This window comes from Lontra canadensis, unplaced genomic scaffold, assembly GCF_010015895.1.
Source record: "Lontra canadensis isolate GAN:19392208 unplaced genomic scaffold, GSC_riverotter_1.0 scaffold44, whole genome shotgun sequence".
Classification (NCBI taxonomy): Eukaryota; Metazoa; Chordata; class Mammalia; order Carnivora; family Mustelidae; genus Lontra; species Lontra canadensis.
In genome coordinates, this window is record NW_022631038.1 from 8,761,037 (window position 1) to 8,784,589 (window position 23,553).

At 35.2% G+C, this 23,553-nt stretch overlaps 1 protein-coding gene across 1 annotated transcript in view; it reads right to left on the reverse strand.

The window, feature by feature from the left end:
• CCDC102B (coiled-coil domain containing 102B) overlaps positions 1-23,553 on the reverse strand; it is a 178,182-nt gene that overhangs the window by 96,900 nt on the left and 57,729 nt on the right. Inside the window, exons 3-4 of the mRNA XM_032872257.1 lie at positions 6,724-7,336; positions 5,191-5,411 (exon numbers count right to left, since the gene is read on the reverse strand). Of these exons, the coding sequence (XP_032728148.1) occupies positions 5,191-5,411; positions 6,724-7,320 (818 nt within the window). The 5' untranslated portion in view covers positions 7,321-7,336. The remainder of the gene's footprint in view (positions 1-5,190; positions 5,412-6,723; positions 7,337-23,553) is intronic.

Here is a 23,553-nt window from a genome sequence, read left to right on the forward strand (position 1 = left end):
TAAATCACTTTATTAAAAAGGCAAAGGTTTACCGCATACCCTGTTAGTAATAATGAATAAGGAAGTAATCCTGTCTAGTCTTTAATAATATTACACTACATAGTATTAACTAGACTTGCATGCCAATCTGTTGTGTTCACTGAGGAATTCTCAACAAGATTTTAAGTTTCATTTTATTGAGGAAAAAACACACCATTTAATGAAGCAAAGCAAAATAAGTGAAGCATATTACCTTCCTGCTATAGAAGATAAACCAAGAAATAAAGTTGAGACCGGAGGATGGAAGCTGTGTTGAAATGACACAGAGGAAATATTTTCTAAGGGATACAGGTGCCATCTGCAGTTTAATTTGAGAACTGGTTCTAAATGGTAAAATATTTTACCTCATCGTCACCTTTATTTACGATCTGATGTCGCCAAAGTTCCTCTCCCTCAACGTCTAGTTACACCTAGCTCTCTCTCTAGGAGGATCAGATCCCCTCCTCACCTCACCTTTTCTGCCTGGGAAGTCTTTATCTGAGAGATCAAAAATGCATAAATTCTAATACCTGAGGAACTTCTAGATACTGGATAATTATTTTCATAAAACTGAACAGTGCTCAGAATGCAAATAATATGATAAAATTGTGTCTGATAAGGAGGTTCTCATCAGTGACAATGGTGGGAAGGATCCCCTGAGTTCTCTTGGCTGATTCCTGCGCTCCAGTTAAGAGAATTTTCCCACTAGCTGGAAACAGAGAAAAGATTACATTCACATGTTCTCAACTCTGGCCCATCCACTTGCTGAGATTCCAAGAGGAAAACTTGAAAAAGTTAGACAGATTTATTGCAACAGCATATACTATATCCTTGGGAAACATTCTCTTGTGATAGAAAAAAGGCTTTGTGATTGCCTCGCATGGACGGCATGCTGATGCTGACTCACGGACACGTAACACCCACGGGCCTGTTCATGAAAGAGAGGAGTGAGGAGACAAAGTGGTATCAGAGGTCTCCTTTCCCCCTTATTTTCTGGCCTGACTATGGTTTATATATTGACGTCCCAGCAAACTGGAGAATTTACTTACTATAGGGATTGTTAATTTATCCCCAGGGAGTCAAACATAATGTGTGTGTGTGTGTGTATCTGAGTGGGAGTGTAGAGATACACATGTGTATCATTAAAGCTGGCACCTCAGGCTGTTTACATGTAGGAAGGAGAAGCTTCCTATGGTCCTACTACATAATGTCAGGGAAGTAACACTGTGAGTGGGTGTGAGAGAAGTCTATAACCACTAAAAAGTTAAATCCTTCAAGAAATAAAACACAGAGGTTAGAACTTGACAGCAACTTACAATTCCAGATGAAATTTCTATATGGGTACAGGCCTAAAAATAATTCAATTTTTTCTCCTTCCCACTAATGTCAATTACCTCTATTTGGAATTTATACTTGATGGTAGAATAACAAATATTTATTCCATACACATTATAATCTATTGTATTATGATTGTATTATCACAATTGATTCGTATGGTGAGGTACAGACAAAGCATCTGAAAAAGGGAATTAGGGGTGGGACTAAATTTCAGAGGGACTAATGAGAAATTTCTGGCTAACATACAGAATGGCATATAAAGGGCTTCTACTACCTGTGAAAGGTTTGTGGGCATGTTATCATTATTCCAATCCATTTAAATAAGGAAAATTGAAACCATAATATATATTTATATTCATATTTATTTATATTCATGCTTATTTCTCCCATTTTTTCCTACCCATTAAGAGTCTTATAACTAAAGAGACAGAAAAATAATGATTTTCAGATTTGGGGACTGTATTTGACAGTGTATCAACTATTCCACACAATGCTAATAATTGTCTAAGGTGATCATGAATAAATAACAAAAAAATCATACTGAGTAAATCACACTAGTAGTTACCTTCCCACACATAATTCATGTTTGATCCTCACAAGAATTCAGTAGAGAGGGCAGAAGTGATGCTATATGACTTTGAGACAAGGTCATTAAAATGCCATATATTTCTTTTTGTGTCAAGATGTTCACTTTCGACCAAGCCACTACACTCCGAGGAATCAAAGTGGCCACGTGGATAGTCCTGCATGTCTCAAATGATCCCTCAAAATGATAGTCTCAAATATGAGAGTAAAGTCAGGAGGCTTCAGATGATTCTGGCCCCCAGCCTTCAAGTCCTCTCCAGCCTTGAGCCATCCAGCTGAATCCACATGTAGTGAAAGATGAGTTGTCCACACAAAGCCATGCTCAAGCTTCATGAACAGAATAAATGGTGATTGTTGTTTCAACACTAACCACTGTGTGGGGACTTTTATTATAAAACAACATATAAGAGGCACCTGGGTGGCTCAGTGGGTTAAAGCCTCTGCCTTCAGCTCAGGTCATGATCCTGGGGTCCTGGGATCGAGCCCTGCATCGGGCTCTCTGCTCAGCAGGGGGCCTGCTTCCTCCCTCTCTCTCTGCCTGCTTCTCTGCCTACTTGTGATCTCTGTCAAATAAATTAAACACACACACACACACACACACACATAACTGGAATAGAGGTACCACTATCCATATTTTTACAAATACAACAACAGCACAGTCTTGGCTAACCCACGATCATGTAGCTGAATATGTCAGAACCAAGGAGGATATCCAGGTCATTTAATCTCAAATCTAGTACTCACAAATGATCAATGAATAAAGCATGTTTTTCTGCAATCAATAAATCACAAATTGTGAACTGTCCCTTATGAATATTAACATATTTTTCATTTTTATTGACTTGCTGATGTCTACTAATGATGTAAAAATTAGAAAACCCACTGGCTATTCTAGCCATATACATTACTGATTCAAACATAATTAAGGTGAATCTGCCAAAGATGATGAGAACAAGGTTATAATAAAAGAATGAAACTAAAAATGAACAAGGTATAAATTAGTCTTCAAAATTCAAAAATTGACTTCTTTGCCATTGTTTCTGGAGATTTCCTCTGATCCTTTCTTGTCTTTTGGTCTTTCCTTTATAATCAAGAGTTCCCTTTAATATTTCTTGCAGGGCTGGTTTAGTTGTCATGAGCTTCTTTTTGTCTGGGAAACTCTTTATCTTTCCTTACATTCTGAATGTCAGCCTTGCTGGATGGAGTATTCCTGGCTGCGGATTCTTCCCATTTAGCCCTTGAATATGTCATGCCCTCCCTTCTGGCTCACCAAGTTTGTTGAGAAATCTCTAGCTAGCCTTATGGGTTTCCCCTTCTAAGTGAAGGACTTCTTTTGTCTTGTTGCTTTTCTTATTTTTGCATCACTGTATCTTGCAAATATAATTACAATATGCCTTGGTGTTGGCCTGCTTTTATTGATTCTCATGGGAGTTCTCTGTGCTTCCTGGATCTGGATGACTATTTCCTTCCTCAGATTAGGGGAATTTTCTGCTATTATTTCTGGAAATATATTTTCTGCTCCATTTTCTCTCTCTTCTTCTGGGACTCCAATAATATGAATATTACTACATTTGATAGAGTCACTGATTCTCCAAGTCTATTCTCATGTTGTATAATTCTTTCTTTTGTTCTGCCTCATTATTTTCCATTATTTTGTCTTCTAGGTCACTAATTCATTCCTCTGCTTTTTCCAGCCTGTAGTTCCTTGCATCAAGCCTGTTGCCAATCTCACTTATTGCATTCTTCATCACTGATTGATTCTTTTTAAACTCTTTTAACTTTGTATAAGGGTCCAAATGGCAATAAATACATATCTATCAATAATAACTTTCAATGTAAAGGAATAAATGCTCCAATCAAAAGACACAGGATATCAGAATAGATTAAAAAAAATTATATGCTACTTATAAGAGATTCATTTTAGACCTAATGACACCTGCAGATTGAGAGTGAGGGGATGGAGGAATATTTATCATGCAAATGGATATCAAAAGAAAGTCAGAGGAGCGATGCTTATATTAGACTAAATATATAGACTAAAACTAGAATTTTTTGTTCTTGTATTGTTTCTGTCCTGCTTTGGTAGCAGGGTAGTGATGGTCTCATGGAATCATTTTGAATATATTTCCTCTATTCCATTATTTGTAAGATTTTGATAAAATTGCCATTAATTATTTTTTTTTAATGTTTGATAGAATTCACCAATGAAACCATGTGGGTCCTGGGCTTTTCTGTGTTGGAATATTTTTGATTCCTAATTCAACTTTCATTCTTGTTATTGGTCTAAGAAGATTTCCTATTTCTTGGATTCAAGATTCATGATTCAATCTTGGTAATTTGTTTGTTTTTAGAAATCATCTGTTTTGGTTTTTTTTTCCTAAGTTTGTTTATGGTAACATCATACTTTATATTTCTGTGGATATCTATTGTATTATTTTCTCCTCCATTTCTCATTTTGGTTTTTGAGTCTTCTCTTTTTTCTTGGTTAATGTAGTTAAACCATTGCCAATTTTGTTTATTATTATTATTATTTTTTAAACTGGTCACTACTTTAATGTTAAGTTTTTGTTTATTCTGGTCTTTTTTATTTAATTCTGATTTTCCTTTGTTATTTTCCTCCTCTACTAAATTTTAGCTAGGTTCTTTTTTTTTCTAGTTCCTTGTGGTATAATGTTATTTATTTGAACCTTTTTTCTTAACACCAGTATTTTTAGGATAAATTTCACTCTAACATCTACTTTTGCTGCATCCCACAGATTTTAGAATATTGTATTTTCTTTTTCTTATGTTTTGAAACATGCTGATTTGCTGTTGTATTTGTAATTTGGCCCACTGCCTGTGCAGTAGTGTGTTATTAATATTTATATATTAAATATTTAATATTTTAAAAATTCAAAAAATGAATATACATCTAACTAATTTTTATTTTTATTTATTTTTTTAAACAATTTATTTGACAGACAGCGAGAGCAGGAACACAAGCAGGGGGAGTGGGAGAGGGAGAGCAGGCTCCCGCTGGGCAGGGAGCCTGATGTGGGGCTTGATCCCAGGACCCTGGGATCATGACCTGAGCTGAAGGCAAATGCTTAAGGACTGAGCCACCCAGGTGCCCCTAACTCATTTTTAAAATATTAATACTTCATGGCTAATCATAGGTCAAATACATTATCAAATGGCCTGCTTGCTAGACTTAACTTCAATAAGTTTGAAAATCAGGCTTGGTTAAAGGAAAAAATGATTAGCACTTACTCTCTTTCTTTCCATAAAATTTTTTGGAACTCATCCAGATGCACCTGCAAAGCTGAAATTTCAGGGACTTTACTCTCCAAAGGCAGGTTTATTGCTTGCAGTCTTAATGCAGATTTCAGTGTGCAATTTTCAGAACCACCATTTTTGAATGAATTAGGACAGTCAAGATTGAGTTTCATCTCCTCATTTAATCTTAACTGGCCAATAATCAAACCTTCTTCCTGAAAAGAAAAAAAACATATAAAATAATTATTGTTATTTTTTAAATCTGGTGTAGAAAAATCATGAAGAAAACATATTTTTGGAAGGAAATATATGATTCAGCAAGAAATTCCTATTTTCATTTCTTTATCAGTCTATAAGAGGTATATGGTTGAACTTTAACTTTCATTCCTCAAGTTTTTTTTCTTATATGTTCTACATTACAGTGAAATACATTTCAGTCTTTGAAAAATTTCCATTTCAATGGAATCTAGGTTATAGCTACCATAAATCTCATGCATCATATAAAGGCTTTAAATTTTAGATGGAATTATAAAAGAGCAAGATATTATGATTTATATTTTTAGAGGTGGAATTAAATAGAAAGGAATTAAGTAGGAAGGAATAACAATATAAACTGATTTTATTTAAAGAGATAAAATGAATTCCTAAAGTTCCTGCAAGTATGGTCCATAGGTTGTTAACAGTATTTTCCAGGTTAAAAAAAATGGATAAATAAGGTTATGAACTGCTATATAAAATAAATTATTAAAAAGTTTATTTCATGCAGAATTCTCAAAAACGTAAAGATTTCAAGAACACCAAGAAATTCCCAAAGTGGATAATGTGAAGCATTCCATAAAGATATTTCTCTATGGTACCCATTTTATAGGAATTAATTGTGAGGCTAAAGTCCCAAACCTCGGGAAATGTTTAAACTACTGTATGAATAATTTATTATTATTGTCATAATTAGGGTAAAGAGAGTAGTCTCTCTAAATATTTAATTTTCACATAAAAAATGCTGAGTTAATTTTTCTTAAAACTTTAAGTAAGATCAGTAATATGGGCTACTGAATTGTGTCTCATTCAAAAACTTATATGTTGAAGTCTTACGCTGTCCCTGTCCCCAGTACCTTAGAATGACACTGCATTTGGTATAGGGTCTTTAAAGAGGTCATTAAGTTAAAATGAGGTCATGATGGTAGGCCTAGGATAGTTTCTTTATGAGGAAATTTGGAGATTAAACACACACAGAGAAAAGATGATATAAAGATACAGGGAGAAGATGGTCATCTATAAGCCAAGGAGAGGTCTCTCAAGAAACCAAACCTGTCTATGCCTTGATCTCACACTTCTAGCCTCTAGAACTATGAGAAAATAAATTTCTGTTGCTGAAGCTACCCAGTCTGTGGTACCTGGTTATGGCAGCCCAAGCAAATAAATATAGTCACCACCGGGTTTGTCATTTTCCCTTTCCTCCCCGTTACTGTATACGGCATTTGAATATGCTCATAATCTCTGAATTCCTCTATTGAGTTCTTTTCTTACCTTACTATCTGTGTTGTCCTTTGTAGGGAATTCTCTTTTCACCAGACGTTCTCTGATAGACTTACATGTTTGTGAACCAATTTGAAATCGTTCTTCTCGTGCAGAGGGCACTTCTATGAAACCAGGATGCTTCAGGTCCTGGGTGATTTCTAACACCTTTTGATGTGGCAAACTTTGTTTCTTTTTCAGTGCACTCAATTCTTTCATTGTCATCTCTAATTTTATTCTGAGCTGTCTTCCCTCCTCCCTGGCGCTGTTCCTTTCAGCCCGAACTTTGCTCCACTTTTCTCTCCAGTTGGCAGTGCAGTCTGACCACCACCGCATGGTCTTCTCCATCTGGGCAGCTCTGGCCTTGACTTCTTCAAGTTCCCGCAGGCGAAGCTCTTCACAGATATTCCATTCACTGCTGTTGCATGAGTGTGCATACACGTTGTGAGCAGAATGTGATTGCAGCCCCTGAAGTGGCAAACAGTAATGACAAGTGTCCCTGGGCAGGGAAGCAGGTGCTACCATGTCACAAGGCGGTTTTGTTGATGATTGTTGCATCTGGAAGATTTGCGTTTCCTCAATTAACCGATGGATGGAATCTAAATTCATATTTATCTTTTTAGGTCTAAGAAAAGACAGAGAACATAATTAATATTTGAGTTTCCCTTGCAATTACAAGAGCAAGACCTACATTTAAAAAAGAAGGTTTATGAAAACAATGTATCTTTCAATATTGCATATTTTCCTTTCCACTGTAACTAAAAATATGGAAAAACTCATGCACTTATAATTTTCCTCAAAAAACCAGAAATTGCTCCTATTACATTTTGCCAAATGAGTAAAAATAAAAATATAATGATGCAATTGGGGGTAGCATATGACATGAATAATTCATTTTAAGAAATCCAATTCTTTTCAGGTAATATTTACTGTAATATATGTTGTCCACTAACTACTCAGTGATCCTCTTTTCCCTGCTAATTCAAGCACAACCTATTTAAGTGGAAGGCAGAATCTATTGATTTCTGGGAGGATAAACGTCTATTTTAATCCCAGGGGCTAAATCCTAACTGGTCTCTTCCATGATGGTCTCCACTTCACTGAGCATTTACCAGTCTCAAGTCAGCATAGGAACTAGTCGTGGCTGAGATTTCAGGGGAAATCTGCAGGGAAAGTTTCCCACCTAAAAAACACGGGAAAAAAACAATCAGAAAATGAAAAACTCTTTTCTTCTGCTTCTTTCTGCCTAAACCAAGACATGATTCTGGAAGAAGGCAAGTGTAACAGCCACCTTATAATATTTAAAATGGTAGAACAGAAAGAGGAAAAGCACTTGATTGAATGATTGAACTGCAGCATGAAAGCTAGAATGTGTACCTGTGGTTTTCTTGCCATGTGAGAATGATTACCTAACTTTATTTAAGGTGTGATTGCTGAGTTTTCTGTCACTTGCAGTCAAAATGGCATCAGACTGATACATGAATTATTTTCATCCCATGATTAATATTATGATAAATTCTAAAAAAATATATGCTGAATAAGACATGGTGTTTGTCTTAAAGATTTTGTAGTTCAGTGGATGAGACAGGCACATAAAAATTAAAAAATAAATATTCACACAGTAAAATATATTTATTACTCCATCAATTTTTTATTTAGTACATATTGTGTGTCAAGTTGGTGCTAGGTTGCTAGGGTATGTAGGAGGTGCTGTAAGGAGCACTGCTCAGGAAAGTGATGAAACGTCTCCTACATGAAGAGGCTTCCCGGCACAGAAAACACTGAGGGGTCTTAGCAATTTCAAAGCTTTATAAAGGAATTGCAGGCCACTTTCCATATAAATAACAAAGACAAATTAATTGGTAAAAGCAGACCTACTTATCAGTATGTATATCCATTACTTTATTCAATATGGCAATATAGCTATATTGATGACAGCAAGGAGAACCTTTCCTTTAAACTGAACACTTAAAACATGCAGGTTAATCTACAAATTAATAAAGTTCTGTAGTTATATAAGATTGCCCATTTTTACTATCAAATAAGATATGCTGGTATAAATAACATTTAATGTACGTGACATTAACTCCTCTCATTTTTTATTTGCTTTTATACAGTTGCAGATCATAAGCTGTCTCCTTACAAACCATCCACTTCATCAACTGAAGGGGTTTCATAAAACTAACAACCTAGAAAATAAGTTTTTTCTTTTTTTTAAAGATTTTTTTTTAAGAGGGAAATAGAGCATGAGCGGGGTGGGGGCAGGGAAAGAGGGACAGAGAGAATCCTCAAGGAGACTGCTCTCTGGGCGTGGAGCCTGGTGTGGGGCTCAATCCCAGAACCCTGATATCATGACTGAGTCAAAATCAAGAGTTGGCTGCTTAACTGACTGAGCTACCCAGGTGCCCCCCAGAATAAATCTTTATATGCTGACTTACAAAATAAGTCTTTATTGAAAAAAAAATATTAAATAATATTTAAAAATATTAAATGTATATCTCTCAAGTTAAAAGAAAAAAACCCATTTTAACAAGTGTTCTGTAGAGGTGCCAGACCAATTCACTCCTTATTATAACACTTAGAATACTACAGATTCATGGTTGTAATTATTTTTGTTAGCATTGGTACATGTCCAAGCACATTTGAATTAGTGCTGATTTGGAGTAACTGTTCCCTACATTTACTGCAATTCAGAGGGCAATGATAATAAAGCTGACCAAATTTCTTGGACCATTAGTAAACTGAGACCAATATTAAAAATGAAAATAAGGAACTCTTAGAAGCACACCACATAGTTTATGTATATGTCCACGTATCATACAAATACATATATTTGTGTGTGTGTGTGTGTGCGTGTGTGCAAATATATATATATATATATTCATTATTCACTATTTAATGATACTTCCGATATTTCCCTTGGCTGGAATTCCAAAATAAAAACAGAAAACTTATTTTAGCATATTAAATTTAAATTTATCCTTGCCATTTTTCAAACTAAATCAGTATCATAAAATTATAATGTCCTTAAAAATTCTCATTAACTTTTATTTCACTATTGTTTTGAAGACTCTATAATTGGATTCTGGTACATGGAGACCTTTCCTACCAATTAACTATGTATTTTTTCACATCTGACTAAACAAAATTGAGTTGGGGTTTAATCATTCAGTCCTTGAACTTGAATAGTTTTTCCTGTTCTAAAGTGTTTCTCAAGCAAGTGTAAATGACATATTGAATGCTTATGTGTATCTATTAAGGCACTCATTTTCCCTATACATATGTGCATGTTCCTTATGTTTTATTTCAATGACTGTGGAAGTATTTGTCAGTGGTTGTAGCACAAAGTCTTTGGTGCATGAGAAAATGTTTTAATGCTATCGACTTTTGGGTTTCTTACACTAAATTTTGCATTGTCCTTACCATAAAAAGGAGGGAGGGGGCACAAGGAAACTCTTGAAGGTGGTGGATATGCTTATTACTTTGATTATGGCAATGGGCTCACAGGTGCATGTCAATATCCTAATTCATCAAATCATATATGTTAAATACGTGCAATATTTTGTATCTACTACACCTCAATAAAGCTATTAAAAAATGTTCATAGAATCAGGCTACCCTGAAGACTAACAGTAAAATATATAACCAAATAAATTAAATATGATGGGCCTACTCTGTATAAATAATACTATTAAATATTATATTTCACTAAAGAGAAGCTTAATGCATACGACATTGAGTTCCAGATAACATTGATTCAAGCTCTGATCCTGTCACTTCCCATATAAATGATCTTGGACAAATTATATAAATTGCCTTTGACTCATTATCCTTATCTGTAAGGGGAGACAGAAATATCATTGTACTTCAGTTAGTTCTTGTGACCATTAAATGAAAAACACCACAGACTGTCCGGTCCAGGTTGTCTCTTAGGCAAGGTGACAGTTTTCCCCAGTGCTATACAAGTCACCAAATATGTTAGTTTGGACTACTATATCATTTTTTTTTCAGTTTCTTTTCTCTTCTGGAAAGAGAGATGTTATACTTTAAAAACAAGGACAGCAAAGGATAAATAAGATTTACCAAAAAGCTCCTAAATTCATGTAATAAAGATAAAATCAATTTCTATATCATATTCATATTATCAGTGAAATATTCAGCGCTACTATTATCTGCATCCTAGAGATGAAGAAACCAGGGCTTAGGGATCTAATGTAACCAACTCAAGTCATATACTATGAACGGGCCAACCCAGTTCGGGAATTAAGAAATTTGTGGGGTTTTTTTTTTTTTTTTATTTTTTTTTTATTTTTTGTAAACATATATTTTTATCCCCAGGGGTACAGGTCTGTGAATTGCCAGGTTTACACACTTCACAGCACTCACCATAGCACATACCCTCCCCAATGTCCATAACCCCACCCCCCTCTCCCAACCCCCCTCCCCCCATCAACCCTCAGTTTGTTTTGTGAGATTAAGAGTCACTTACGGTTTGTCTCCCTCTCAATCCCATCTTGTTTCATTTGCTCTTCTCCTACCCCCTTAACTCCCCATGTTGCATCTCCTCTCCCTCATATCAGGGAGATCATATGATAGTTGTCTTTCTCCGATTGACTTATTTCGCTAAGCATGATACCCTCAGATTTGAATCCAGAGTCATTGCCTCCCCATATCAAAAGCCTACAACTTCAAAATACTATGTTCACAATAATAAGATCATCTTTCAGGTTATTTTGGAAATATAGTTGGTAGATTTCCATTTTGGATATGTTTATGCTCCAATATCTCCCACTAAATCACACCACAATTAGTCAACTGATCCTGACACTAGGCTTTGAGTGACTTTCATCTCATCAGCGCTTAAAGGAACTGGAAGTTTAGGGCCCGGAAATCCCTGCAGCCTTGTCTCTGTCATCCTGCTTCTGTGCCCCATGCTTCAGTTACCCTGATGTGTCCATTCCCTGCACAGACCTTCCCTCAACTTTCTCCCATCTGATCAATCAGATTGCTATGCAAGAGACTCTCCTCTCTCCACACGCTCACCTCCCCTTGGTTTCTCATCCTTCAGGTATCAGTCAGAGAGACCCATGCTTGGCTCTCCTCCATCCCTTACAGGCCTGACATCTGAGCAGAAAGTGTACTTTGAGCTTCCTTTGTGGTAGTGAACAAAATACACATGGATTCTGCCATCCTGGGACCTTGTTAATAACCAAAAGCAATAAATCAAGCTACAATCACAAATTTTAACACTCTTTGAGAGAAATAAACAGTGTGTTGTGATTCAACACATACCTTATACTTAAGGACGTCTCTCCGAAGTGACAGATGTCTCATGTATTATCTGAAGAATGAGGTGGGCCAGAAATAAAAGCATTTTTGGCAGAAGTTATACTATCAGGGCAGAATCGAATACGGTCCAAAGGGATTTTTGCTTTATTGTTTGTACTTATTGCTTTCCATTAACCTATAGGAAATGAATTCTAAATGAAACCCTTCTTGGACTTTTTTTTTCCCCTAAGAAGCACAGGACTGCTAATGCATACACAACAATGTTAATAAAAGCCATAAGCGAAGAGTAAATAGATTAATACAGATTCAAAACATAACACTAAGGAACAGTTGTTATTTTAGGTATGATGCCATACACTCTGGTAAAAAGCAAAAAAGAAAAATCAGTTTTTAATATTCAGGAAAGTAAAACACCATACTGTTATTTTAAAGTGTGGCCCGTCAAACATACGCATGTGATTAGTATAATAAAAATGTGTATACTGTACGGGTTTAAAGCAGAAAAAAATATTTTTAGGAAAGTTTTGCAAGAGAACACTAAATATGAAATATGAGACTCCAGCTGTAACAGGAAGGGAGGTGAACAACTATAGGGAATGGCGAGATCACGCCACTACGGGAAAGCTAGCTTCTGCCCATGGTAAGTATTATATTCTAAAAATCCACATACTGTGGCAAATTATACAGTTATAGTCTATATTTGTTGTTGTGAATGTGAGATTTTGGAACCATACAGAAGCAGGAAATACTTGCACAAAAAGGTAATTAATAATATCGAATAAATTTATATGTTATTTAAAGCTTGGATACTTTTTATCCCCAAAAGCCTTGTCGTAAAAGCATAAATGAAAACACCTTAAAACACATATATTTATGTTTCCTAGCAGTCATTATCAAACTGTAAATTTCATTATCTGATCAATTAGAAATTAACTTTATTTTAAAGAATTGGCATGGAATTCATATGATAAGCCCCGCCCTTTTCTTAGCAGACTCTTCTTCCCTGCTTCCTAAGTCTTTAAACTCTTACTCTTCCCCAGTGTTGCTGAAGACATGTGTGATGCCTTATATTAGTCTAGATTTTCAGTAAAAAATTATTTAAGAAAAATGATATATTTCTTAGATACTGCTCAATGATAAAAAAAACTCCATTTCTTTAAAAAATCTATTTCATTATAATCTCTCCACATCATATCTTGATGTCATTACTACCATTCCCAGACAATAGCAATGTCTTCTCTGCTTAAAGAAGAAAACAAAAACAAAAACAAAGCCCATAACCAAGACTACATGTATAATAAACACCTTATAGATCAGACATAGAAAGTGATCAGACTTATTTCTTTGGAGTATGAATAGAGGAATAAAGAAAGATCCAAAATCCACAATCCATTTCCATTTTATAAAAGCCAATGTATCATTTGTAATGAAGCTTGGAAAATGAAAATTTCTTTTTTCTGGCAAGCTGATCATCTTGAAGCTCTTATAATGCTTTGCCTGCCAATTACCAATTTAGGTTCAGATCATTTAGAATTTCTTGGAGGATATAACATAATTTAACTATTCTTATGTAGAACTTAGGGTATCAATCAGATTCGAGCAAGTTCTGTTTTAAAATATTCCTGAAATATCTCACCAGTGCACAAATATTGAGACATAAAGATATTTTATCTAAGATTTGAGTTTATAGCTTAAATATGTTTCTTCTAACAATATATACAAAACCTATGTTATTTATTACCTATTTGCATGGAAGCCTGACACTTTTTAAATTCCTTGGCATATTTATGTTTAAATTTCAAGGTTTTGGTGAACAAAACCACAAATGATCCCAATTTTCTCATGCAATCAAATCCAACTTAATAGCGGCAAATAAACGAAAATATCTGTTGAGAACTATGCCAAAAATAAAATTAGTATTAGCTGTGGAACTATAAAGCCCTGTTGAATCTGATTTTCATATAAGAATAATCTTGCTACTATTTCCAGGTGGCCAACAATCAGAGTGCACGTCTTTTGAAAAGAGCTTTGAAAAAAATGTGGTCACGTCAAAGATCCTACCACTTTCCAAAGTTGGACAGGTGACCCTGAATCTGGAGTATGCATCACTATGTAAGTATCATTTTGTATAATTTCATAAAAATTAATGAATGAGAGGAAAATGTAACTTTGCCCATAAATATTAGTTAAAAATAAAAATTCCAAAGAGCAAATAGCCAATCATGATTATTATTAATTTATAATGTGAAAGTGAATTACCCTATAAAATAATTCCTATCACAGTTCCACAACAAACCAGGCAGTGCTAAAAGAGAGCAGTTATGCTTTCTTCTGTTATTTAAAAGCTATTTATTTGTTAAAATTATAGATTTTCTTTAATATTGGATCCATCAACATTTTCTAATATTTCTGTCCACTTCAGGGTTTGAAACCACCAACTATTCCAGTTTTCCTATGCATTTCCTAAGCAAAATTCCTACATCATTTACCCATTCACACTTGGTCCTAAAGAATGTATGAGGCACAGTCAGAAATTCTTCATAGATCTGGTTACACTTTGCACTGAACAAGAGAAAGCCCTTTCCTGTCAATAGGACTCAGTAATATTTTCTCACAGCCATCTGATGGAATGTGCATAGTTGCCAACTACTCCGTGTTAGCTGACTGGAACATTTTCACAAGCTTAGTAATGAAGTTTGGAGAATACAGTCCAACTGATTGTCATGTTTACTGCTGAAATGCAGTTATAAAATTTTTTAATAAAAAGAACTATTCTTAAAGTCTGTTTCATTTCCCCAATTGTACATTCTTTACATTAATAATCCAAATTGGCTAAAATGTACCCCACATCAAAAGGCTAACAGAAAAAAACTGGAATCAGAAGCAGAAATGTTATAATGCATGGAGATTACGAGCCATACCTATGCAAAATATTTCCGAGTACTTAGCTGCATTCACTCTACTTCTGACTAAAGCAAACCAATATTCACATAAAATCATGCAAGATAGTATTTGTTAAGCTTTATTTCTTAATGTACGATTTGGAATTTGATTTTCAGGGTAAAGAGCTATGACCATATTGGGTGGCAGAGATTAAAATTCATCCTTTGAATTATAAATCAGATCAAATAAGTCTTTAAAAAGCTCAACTCCCTTAAATCACAAGACTGCTGATTCATCAAAAGTTATAGAGAACATCTAGAAGAGATGGGCAAGGTAATTTTTTTTTTTTTTCCTGGATAAGACCACATTTTAGAAACCCAGACTCCAGAGTTTAAGAGGCAATTTGGAAGCCCTCAGATTTGTAGCTATTCCCCATCAAGGGCTACTGAGGGCCTAGTATCCAAAATATTTGCCAGAGTCATCTTCAGATGTTTCAAATATACCCCCCCAAGAAGTTGTGTAAGATTGTCATCCTAGTCTTTTTTTTTTTTTTTAAGATTTTTTTTATTTATTTGCGAGAGAGAGCATGCACAAGAACAGGGTTGGGAGGCATAGCATGAGGGGCTGATGCAGGGCTGGATCCCAGGCCCCGAGCTGAAGGCAGCCACTTAACCAGCTGAGCCACCCGCTGTCCTGTCATCATTGTTTTGAGGGTCAAGTAAAGCAATGTTTTAAATACAGAAATTAGTATTTGTTTATTCAGTTTAATCATTAGACAGTGCCATGATAAAACACATATAACTTGCACTAAGGAGCAACAGACAATTCTGCAAATAGTTACTAACATAGTAAAGGTGGTAGACTAGTTACCTATTGCTGCTGTCGCAAACTATCAGAAACTTAATGGCCGGAAGCAACACAGATTTATTATCTCACACTTCTGAAGTTCAGATGCTCAAAATAAATCTCTAAAATCAAAGTGTGGACAGGGCTGGTTTCTTCTGAGGTCTCTAAGGTAAGGTCCTTAGAGACCTTAGAAGAAGGTCTTCTAAGGTAAGGTCCCCTTACCTTCCCTGGCTTGTGGTCCCTTCATCAGACCACTCCAACTCTTCATTCCCATCATCATTTCCCCTATAATCAAGGCTGATTTTCTTCTCTTCTCCTGTAAGGACCTTTGTAATTATATTGACGCCATCCCGATAATCCAGGATAATCTCCCCATCTCTGGAGACTTAATTTAGCCACACCTGTAAAATCTCCTCTACCATGTGAGGTAACAGATGACAGGTTCCAGATATTAAGATGTGGACATCTCTGGGTGCCAAGTGATCTTGTTCGGCCTACATCAGTGATATAGTAGAAAAGAGACTGGATTTTGAAGCCACATAAATATGACATCAAGTTCTTTCCATAATTTGTCTATTTCTTGCTTTGTGATTTACCATCTTGTGGCCTTAGAAACTTAATTTATGTGTGAGTTTCTTCATCTATAAAATGGGGATATTAATAGCTTTGGCATGGTTGTTTCAAGGGCACCTCATGAATTTTCCCTCTGTATGGGTCATTTCCCTCAGTATACCCTCAGCAACTGACTGCACCATCACCACCTTCTCCATGAAGGAATGCCCCCATTTCTCTGCTCCTATGACAAGAGACAGTTTATCTCACGTGTTGTTTATTTTCACTGCTTTCCTTTCCTCACATCCCATGCTTTCATCCACCCATTTTAATTGCAAATCTGTACCTTCCATTCCACAGAAATCCCACTTGTCAAGATCACAGATGACTTTAAGAGTGACAAACTGAGTATTCATTTTTTACCCTTGCCTAATGTGACCTCAACAATGTTCACAACAACTGAAAATTCCTTGCTCTTTAAACACATTTGTCACATTTTTTCCTTATCACACATGCTTCTCATTATTCTGTTATCTCCTCCTTCTTGGCCTCCTTTGTTTCTCCCTGCTGCTCCTCTCTAAACGCTGGAGAGTCCAAAGCTTGCTAAGATGAAATAGAACGTCTTTGCCATTGAATGTCAAGTTGTTATCTCCAGTCCCTTCACCTCTCCTGAGCTTCAGACACATAGTGACTCTGTACTTCCACTTGGACGTCCTAAGAAATCTCCACGTCAACCTAACATACAAAATTAAACTTCTGCTCCCCAGCCTGCAGCAGATTTGTTTTCTTTCCATTGTTAACATCCCAGCAAATGGTACCACCATCCATCTAACAGCTGAAGTAAAAAACCTAGTTTCTCTATGACTCACATTTTGTCGGTAAGTTCTATTACCTCATTTCTTCAAATAACTTCCTAGATCCATGTATTTCTTTCCAGTTTCACTGTATCTATCCTGTGGAAACCACCAGCACCCCCTTCCAGCATTACTACTTCTGAAATGCCTACTAATACTTCTGTCTAGTTAATATGCAGAAGTCTAAAATTTTTTAAAAATTTAATAAAATTACATTACTGTATCATTACAACTTGCTAACACCTCTACTACAGTTAGAATAAAGTGAAAACACTGAATCACAGTCTGTTGCACATGATCTGCCACCAACCTTATTTCCTGGCCTTGATTCCTATCTCCCATCCTTTTCTTACCTTCCCTTTTTCCTCCAGTCATGCTGACTTTCCTCCTGTTCTTTGAAGAGACCATGTTCATTCCTGCCTTAGGATCCTGTGGGTGGAATGCTCTTCCCTCCAATCTCTGGATTCAGGTATGTTCCCCTTTCTGAATATTTAAAGTTTGAGAGGCACTGAAGGTTCAAATGAAGAGGATGAAATGCCACCAGTATAATTAAAGCACAGCCTCCAGATGTAGTAACTCTACATTTATAGAATGTATCCCCTTTTAAAACACTTTTAGTGTACAATTTGCCCGATGCTTAATGAAATTCTATTAGGTAGGTATGGGTGCCTGCATCAAGGTTAGAATAACATGACTAGTAAGTGGCAGAGACAGGACTTGATTCAGAAGTTTCATCTCAAAATTCAGAGCTATTGCCACTATACCAATTTGTTTCTTTTACAAATGTTCAGGATAAACATCAGTATCCTGACAGAAACACAGCAAAGTGTGTGATCTCAACGCCCCTTGATTTATGGAGAGTGAGGGTCAAGGAGAAGAATTTAGTTTCAAACCAAACCATCCAGAGGGCTACGGAATTTAGTAGCCAATGTCACCTACTTGTGTTTCTTATAAAAGGAAAATCCAAAGGCCAGGAGGACTGGATGCAGAGGAAAATAGTGGTACCAACACTCCATGTTGGTTCTAATGTTCTTAGCCTCAGAACAAGAGACTCTTTTGGAGTCCAGCTTTCCTCTATGGGAAACATTAAATTCCTTGTTCAAAAGAAGAAAATTTTTTAAAATAGGCTCAGTACCCTTAATAGGCCTTCCCAAGTCACCTCAAAAAACATATACCATTCACGTATGTGTGTATGTATATACACACATAGTACACATATATATTTTAATTAGGTTGCATATGATTTTAATATTATTATTTAGCAGACTGAGCTAAACTTTTGTGTATATTTAGGAAAGTCAGCAGTACTTGCAGAAAATAATTCCTCCACGTCAAATCACTTTTCTTTAAATAATTTTTTTAAAGATTTTATTTATTTGACAGAAAGAGACACAGCGAGAGAGGGAACATAAGCAGGGGGAGTGGGTGAGGGAGAGGCAGGCTTCCCACTGAGCAGGGAGCCTGATGTGGGGCTCAATCCCAGGACCCTGGGATTATGACCTGAGCAGAAGGCAGACGCTTAATGACTGAGCCGCCCAGGCACCCTCACTTTTCTGTTAAATCCATTTTCACTACAATTATATACAGCAAATGAAGACTTGAGGCAAAATCATAGTTATTCTCCATGTATTGTGAATATGAACTTCTATGTTCCAGTATTGTTCCAAGGATCATGTCACATGCTTATATAGTCTTTTTTAGATTTCAAAAAATGTATCTGCATAGATTATCAAGTTCTCAGACCATAGATTGCAGACCATAAGTTAATATGCTCTACTGCAGACCATAAATTAATAATCACTAGCATATATGAAGATTATATTTCTACATTATATTTCTACTTTATATTTCTATTTATACTATATTATATTATATATACTATATTATATTTATACTACATTATATTTCTACATTATATTTATAATCATACATGCATGGTTATGCTAGGACAGAAAAAAAGCACTGCCTATATTTAAACTCTAGACATTTAGAAACTGACAGATATGGTGAAGTATATGAAGATATGCAGTTAAAATACTGTTCATTGAAAATTCACTCTCATTAAATAGTAAATAGTAAGATAAAGAAAGTTTAAAGAATTATTAAAAATATTAATGCTTTTCCCAAATAAAGTACAATTTAAGAACAAGAAAATTTATTGACTATGAGTTAATGTTAACTAGAATTATTTACCTTGTCTTTTAGTGTCATTTTAGTGACACAGAGTAATCTTCAACTCTGTATTTTTTACATTTAGAATCAAAATGAGAAAACATCTTGGTATTGTTCAGAACCTGCACAATATGGATGTATGTTGAATTCCAAACTTGAGTTTTTGGTTTGTGACTTAGTCTAATCTTGCCAAAAGATCCCTGAAAGAAGTAGCTCAGGAGAATTCTTGGACACCAAATATAAAAAAGAAAAGAAAAAACCAGCCTAACATATTGAATTATAAACATATGGATGGAATTTCCTTTAAATTATACTTGAGTCTAAACCTTAACGGTAAAGAATTTAACAAAATACATTTGAGGTTTCCGTAATACAAAACATTTGAGAAGTTAGACAGGGAATTCAACTACCCCAAAGACAGATGAGATTTTCACTCTAATATTGAGTAAACAGAACCTTCTCTCCTATTTTGGAATACTTTACTCTAAAATTAAAATATCAATCTTTACTAAGCATCTTTGTAATAAACAGTAATGAATCCATACATTAGATAGCTAAGATGTTTTTTAAAAAATCTGTTTTTATATTCTGGAGCTAGAAAAACAGAGAAATCAAGAGAAAAGCAAAATTAAAAATGTATATATTTAAAAACAGTAATTTTCCCTATCCTTTCTCACCTAATCTAGAGCAATCTTTTTCAGATGATTATGCTTTTGACTGTTAAGTATCTCATGGTATGTGAGTACCTAGAAACAGCGAAGATTTAAATATTACAAAGGAAATCAGGTACTTTTTATTATCCTCAAAAAAAGCATATTTTTAAAAATACTGTCTACCAATGTATATAAAATAATTTTCAATGTTGAAAATATAGATAAAATATTAAGGTAGCAAAAGCTGCATAGAAAGAATATTTTCATTTAATTTTAAAGCAATTATGATTGCAGTAAAAATATGTAAACTTTTAAGAGTGATTTTATCTAGATTATGGGATTACACTTTTCTTCTTTATAATGCTTTCTAATATATACACCATAGTTTTTCATATATGCAAATATGCATATATATATATATCACTCAAATGACAATTCAATAATACATAAAACAGAGATTTTGAAATAAATTCTAAATTTAAATATATTTGCATCCAAATGGCTCAACAGATGGCAGAGCTGGAGCACACTGGAAAAACCATCCGAAGGACCATAAATAATAGCGAGACTGTGTAGCTTTTAGATACTGTAAGGTAATGACACACCACAGGTATATTTGGTGACAAGAAAACATACTACAATGTATGGAATGAATTCTGCAGAAATAAAAAGAGGCTAAGTCAAATGTAAATATACTCTAATTCCTAAATTAGGAATTTAGGGATTTTGGGATTAGAACATTCTACTAGAGTACTTCCCATGAACCCAGTACTGGCTAAGACACTGAGGTAGAGGCAATGTATCTTAAGTATGGTTATGTGTGTATGTGTCAGTATTTCAGACATTCACAGCATATGTGGATTTCCAACCTCACCACTGAGAACTTTACGTAGACCACACTTTCATTTTTGCTTCACTAATAGTAGCCATTTTATTTCCTGATCATGACTAGCTGATTCTCATTCTCTCTCTCCCTTCTTCTCAATCTCTCAGTATCTCTCCCCTCCCCCATACAATTACATTGGGAGTCTTTAATTCATTTCAATAGCAAGACTAACACTTGTGAGAATCTAAATTTCTTGTTTATAGCTGAATTCATTATTGAGAAAATTACAGATTCACATGCAGTTGTAGGAAAGAATACCAAAATATCCCATGTATTCTTCAGCCAGTTTCCCCCAATAATAACATTTTCCAAAACTATAACGGAATATCCCAAACAGGATATTGAAATCAACCAAGTTCACTGACCTTAATCATATATTCCCAATTTAACATGGACTTGTTTGGTTTGTCCATTTTGTTCCATACAATTTTATCATATGTATAGTTTCATGTATCCACCACCACACTCAAGACAGAACACATAATCTTCATGTTCCCCCGCCCTGTCTTCAGTCCCTGGAAACCATTAGATTGTCTCCATATCTAAAAGTTTCTCTTTTCTAAAATACTACAGAAATTGAATAATTCACCATGTAATCTTTGGGGACTGGCTCTTTCATTCACTCGGCATAGCATTCTGGAGACCATCCAAGTTGTTGCATATATGAACAGTCCACTTTTCGGTTTTTGTTTTTATCGCGAGGAGAATCCCACCACATTGTCTTTTTAACCTGCTAACCTGTGGAAGGATATCTGAGCTGTTTTCAGGTTGTGGCTATTATTTAAAAAAAACAAAAAACAAAAAACAAAAAAACAGCTATGAACATTGGTATATGTGTTCTTGCATGAACATAAGTTTTCACTTCTCTAGAATAAATGTCCATGAGTTTTACTGCCAAGTCCTATAGTAATTGCATATTTAGTTTTATACCCAACTGCCAACCTGTTTTCTAGAAAAAAAAAACATACTATTTTACTTTCTCATCTTCTCCAGCATTTAGTGTTGTCACTTTAAAAAAAAAAAAATTCAGACATTCTGATAAGGACACAGCTCACTGTGGTTCTAATTTGCATTTTCCTGATAGCTAAGAATACCTTTGTCACGTGTTTACATACTCCATGTATACTTCAGTGAAATGACTTTTCATGTCTTTGACCATTTCCTAAATGTACTTTTTGTATTTATTGTTTGGTTTTCAGAGACACAGTCTTTTGTCAGAAATGTAGTTTGCAAATATTTACTCTCAATATGTATCTTTTCTTTCCATTCCCTTAACATGGTCTTTCACATACCAACAGTTTCTTTAATTTAGAAACTATCCAATTTATCATTATGTCTTTATGGATTTTGCTTTGGTGTCCAATTGAAGAATTCCTCACCTAGACCTAGATCCTGAAGATTTTCTCCTACATTTTCGCTTCAAAAGTTGTATAGTGTAATGTTTTATCATTAAGTCAATGACTCATTTTGAGTGTCTTTTTGTATCACCATGTAAGGCTTAAGACATGATTGTTTCCTGTGTATAGAGGTCCAACTGCTCCAACACCTTGTGTTGACAGGCTATCCTTCCTTTACTGAATTTTTTAAATATCTTTGTTAAAAATGACATAACTCTATTTATCTAGGTCTGTTTCTGAACTGTCCACTCTGTTTCATTAACCTATGTGCTATCACAACCCTCCTGCAAGTATCACAGTATCTTGATTACTGCTCTATATAGTAAAACTTACTATCTGGTGAGACAATTCCTCCCATTTTATTCTTCTTTGTCAAGATTGCCTTAGCTATTCTAGAGTTTGGGGATTTCTCTATAAATTTTAGAATAAGCTCATCTACAGCAAAGGAAACAGTTAACAAAACCAAAAGATAACTGACAGAATGGGAGAAGATATTTGCAAATGACATATCAGATAAAGGGCTAGTGTCCAAAATCTATAAAGAACTTAGCAAACTCAACACCCAAAGAACAAATAATCCAATCAAGGAATGGGCAGAGGACATGAACAGACATTTCTGTAAAGAAGACATCCAGATGGCCTACAGACACATGAAAAAGTGCTCCATATCACTCGGCATCAGGGAAATACAAATCAAAACCACAATGAGATACCACCTCACACCAGTCAGAATGGCTAAAATTAACCAGTCAGGAAATGGCAGATACTGGCGAGGATGCAGAGAAAGGGGAGCCTTCCTACTCTGTTGGTGGGAATGCAAGCTGGTGCAACCACTCTGGAAAACAGCATGGAAGTTCCTCAAAAAGTTGAAAATAGAGCTACCCTATGACCCAGGAATCGCACTACTGGGTATTTACCCTAAAGATACAAACGTAGTGATCCGAAGGGGCACGTGCACCCAAATGTTTATAGCAGCAACGTCTACAATAGCCAAACTATGGACAGAACCTAGATGTCCATCAACAGATGAATGGATAAAGAAGATGTGGTATATATACACAATGGAATACTCTGCAGCCATCAAAAGAAATGAAATCTTGCCATTTGCGACGACATGGATGGAACCAGAGGGTATTACGCTGAACAAAATAAGTCAATCGGAGAAAGACAACTATCATATGATCTCCCTGATATGAGGGAGAGGAGATGCAACATGGGGGGTTTGGGGGGTAGGAAAAGAATAAATGAAACAAGATGGGATCGGGAGGGAGACAAACCATAAGTGACTCTTAATCTCACAAAACAAACTC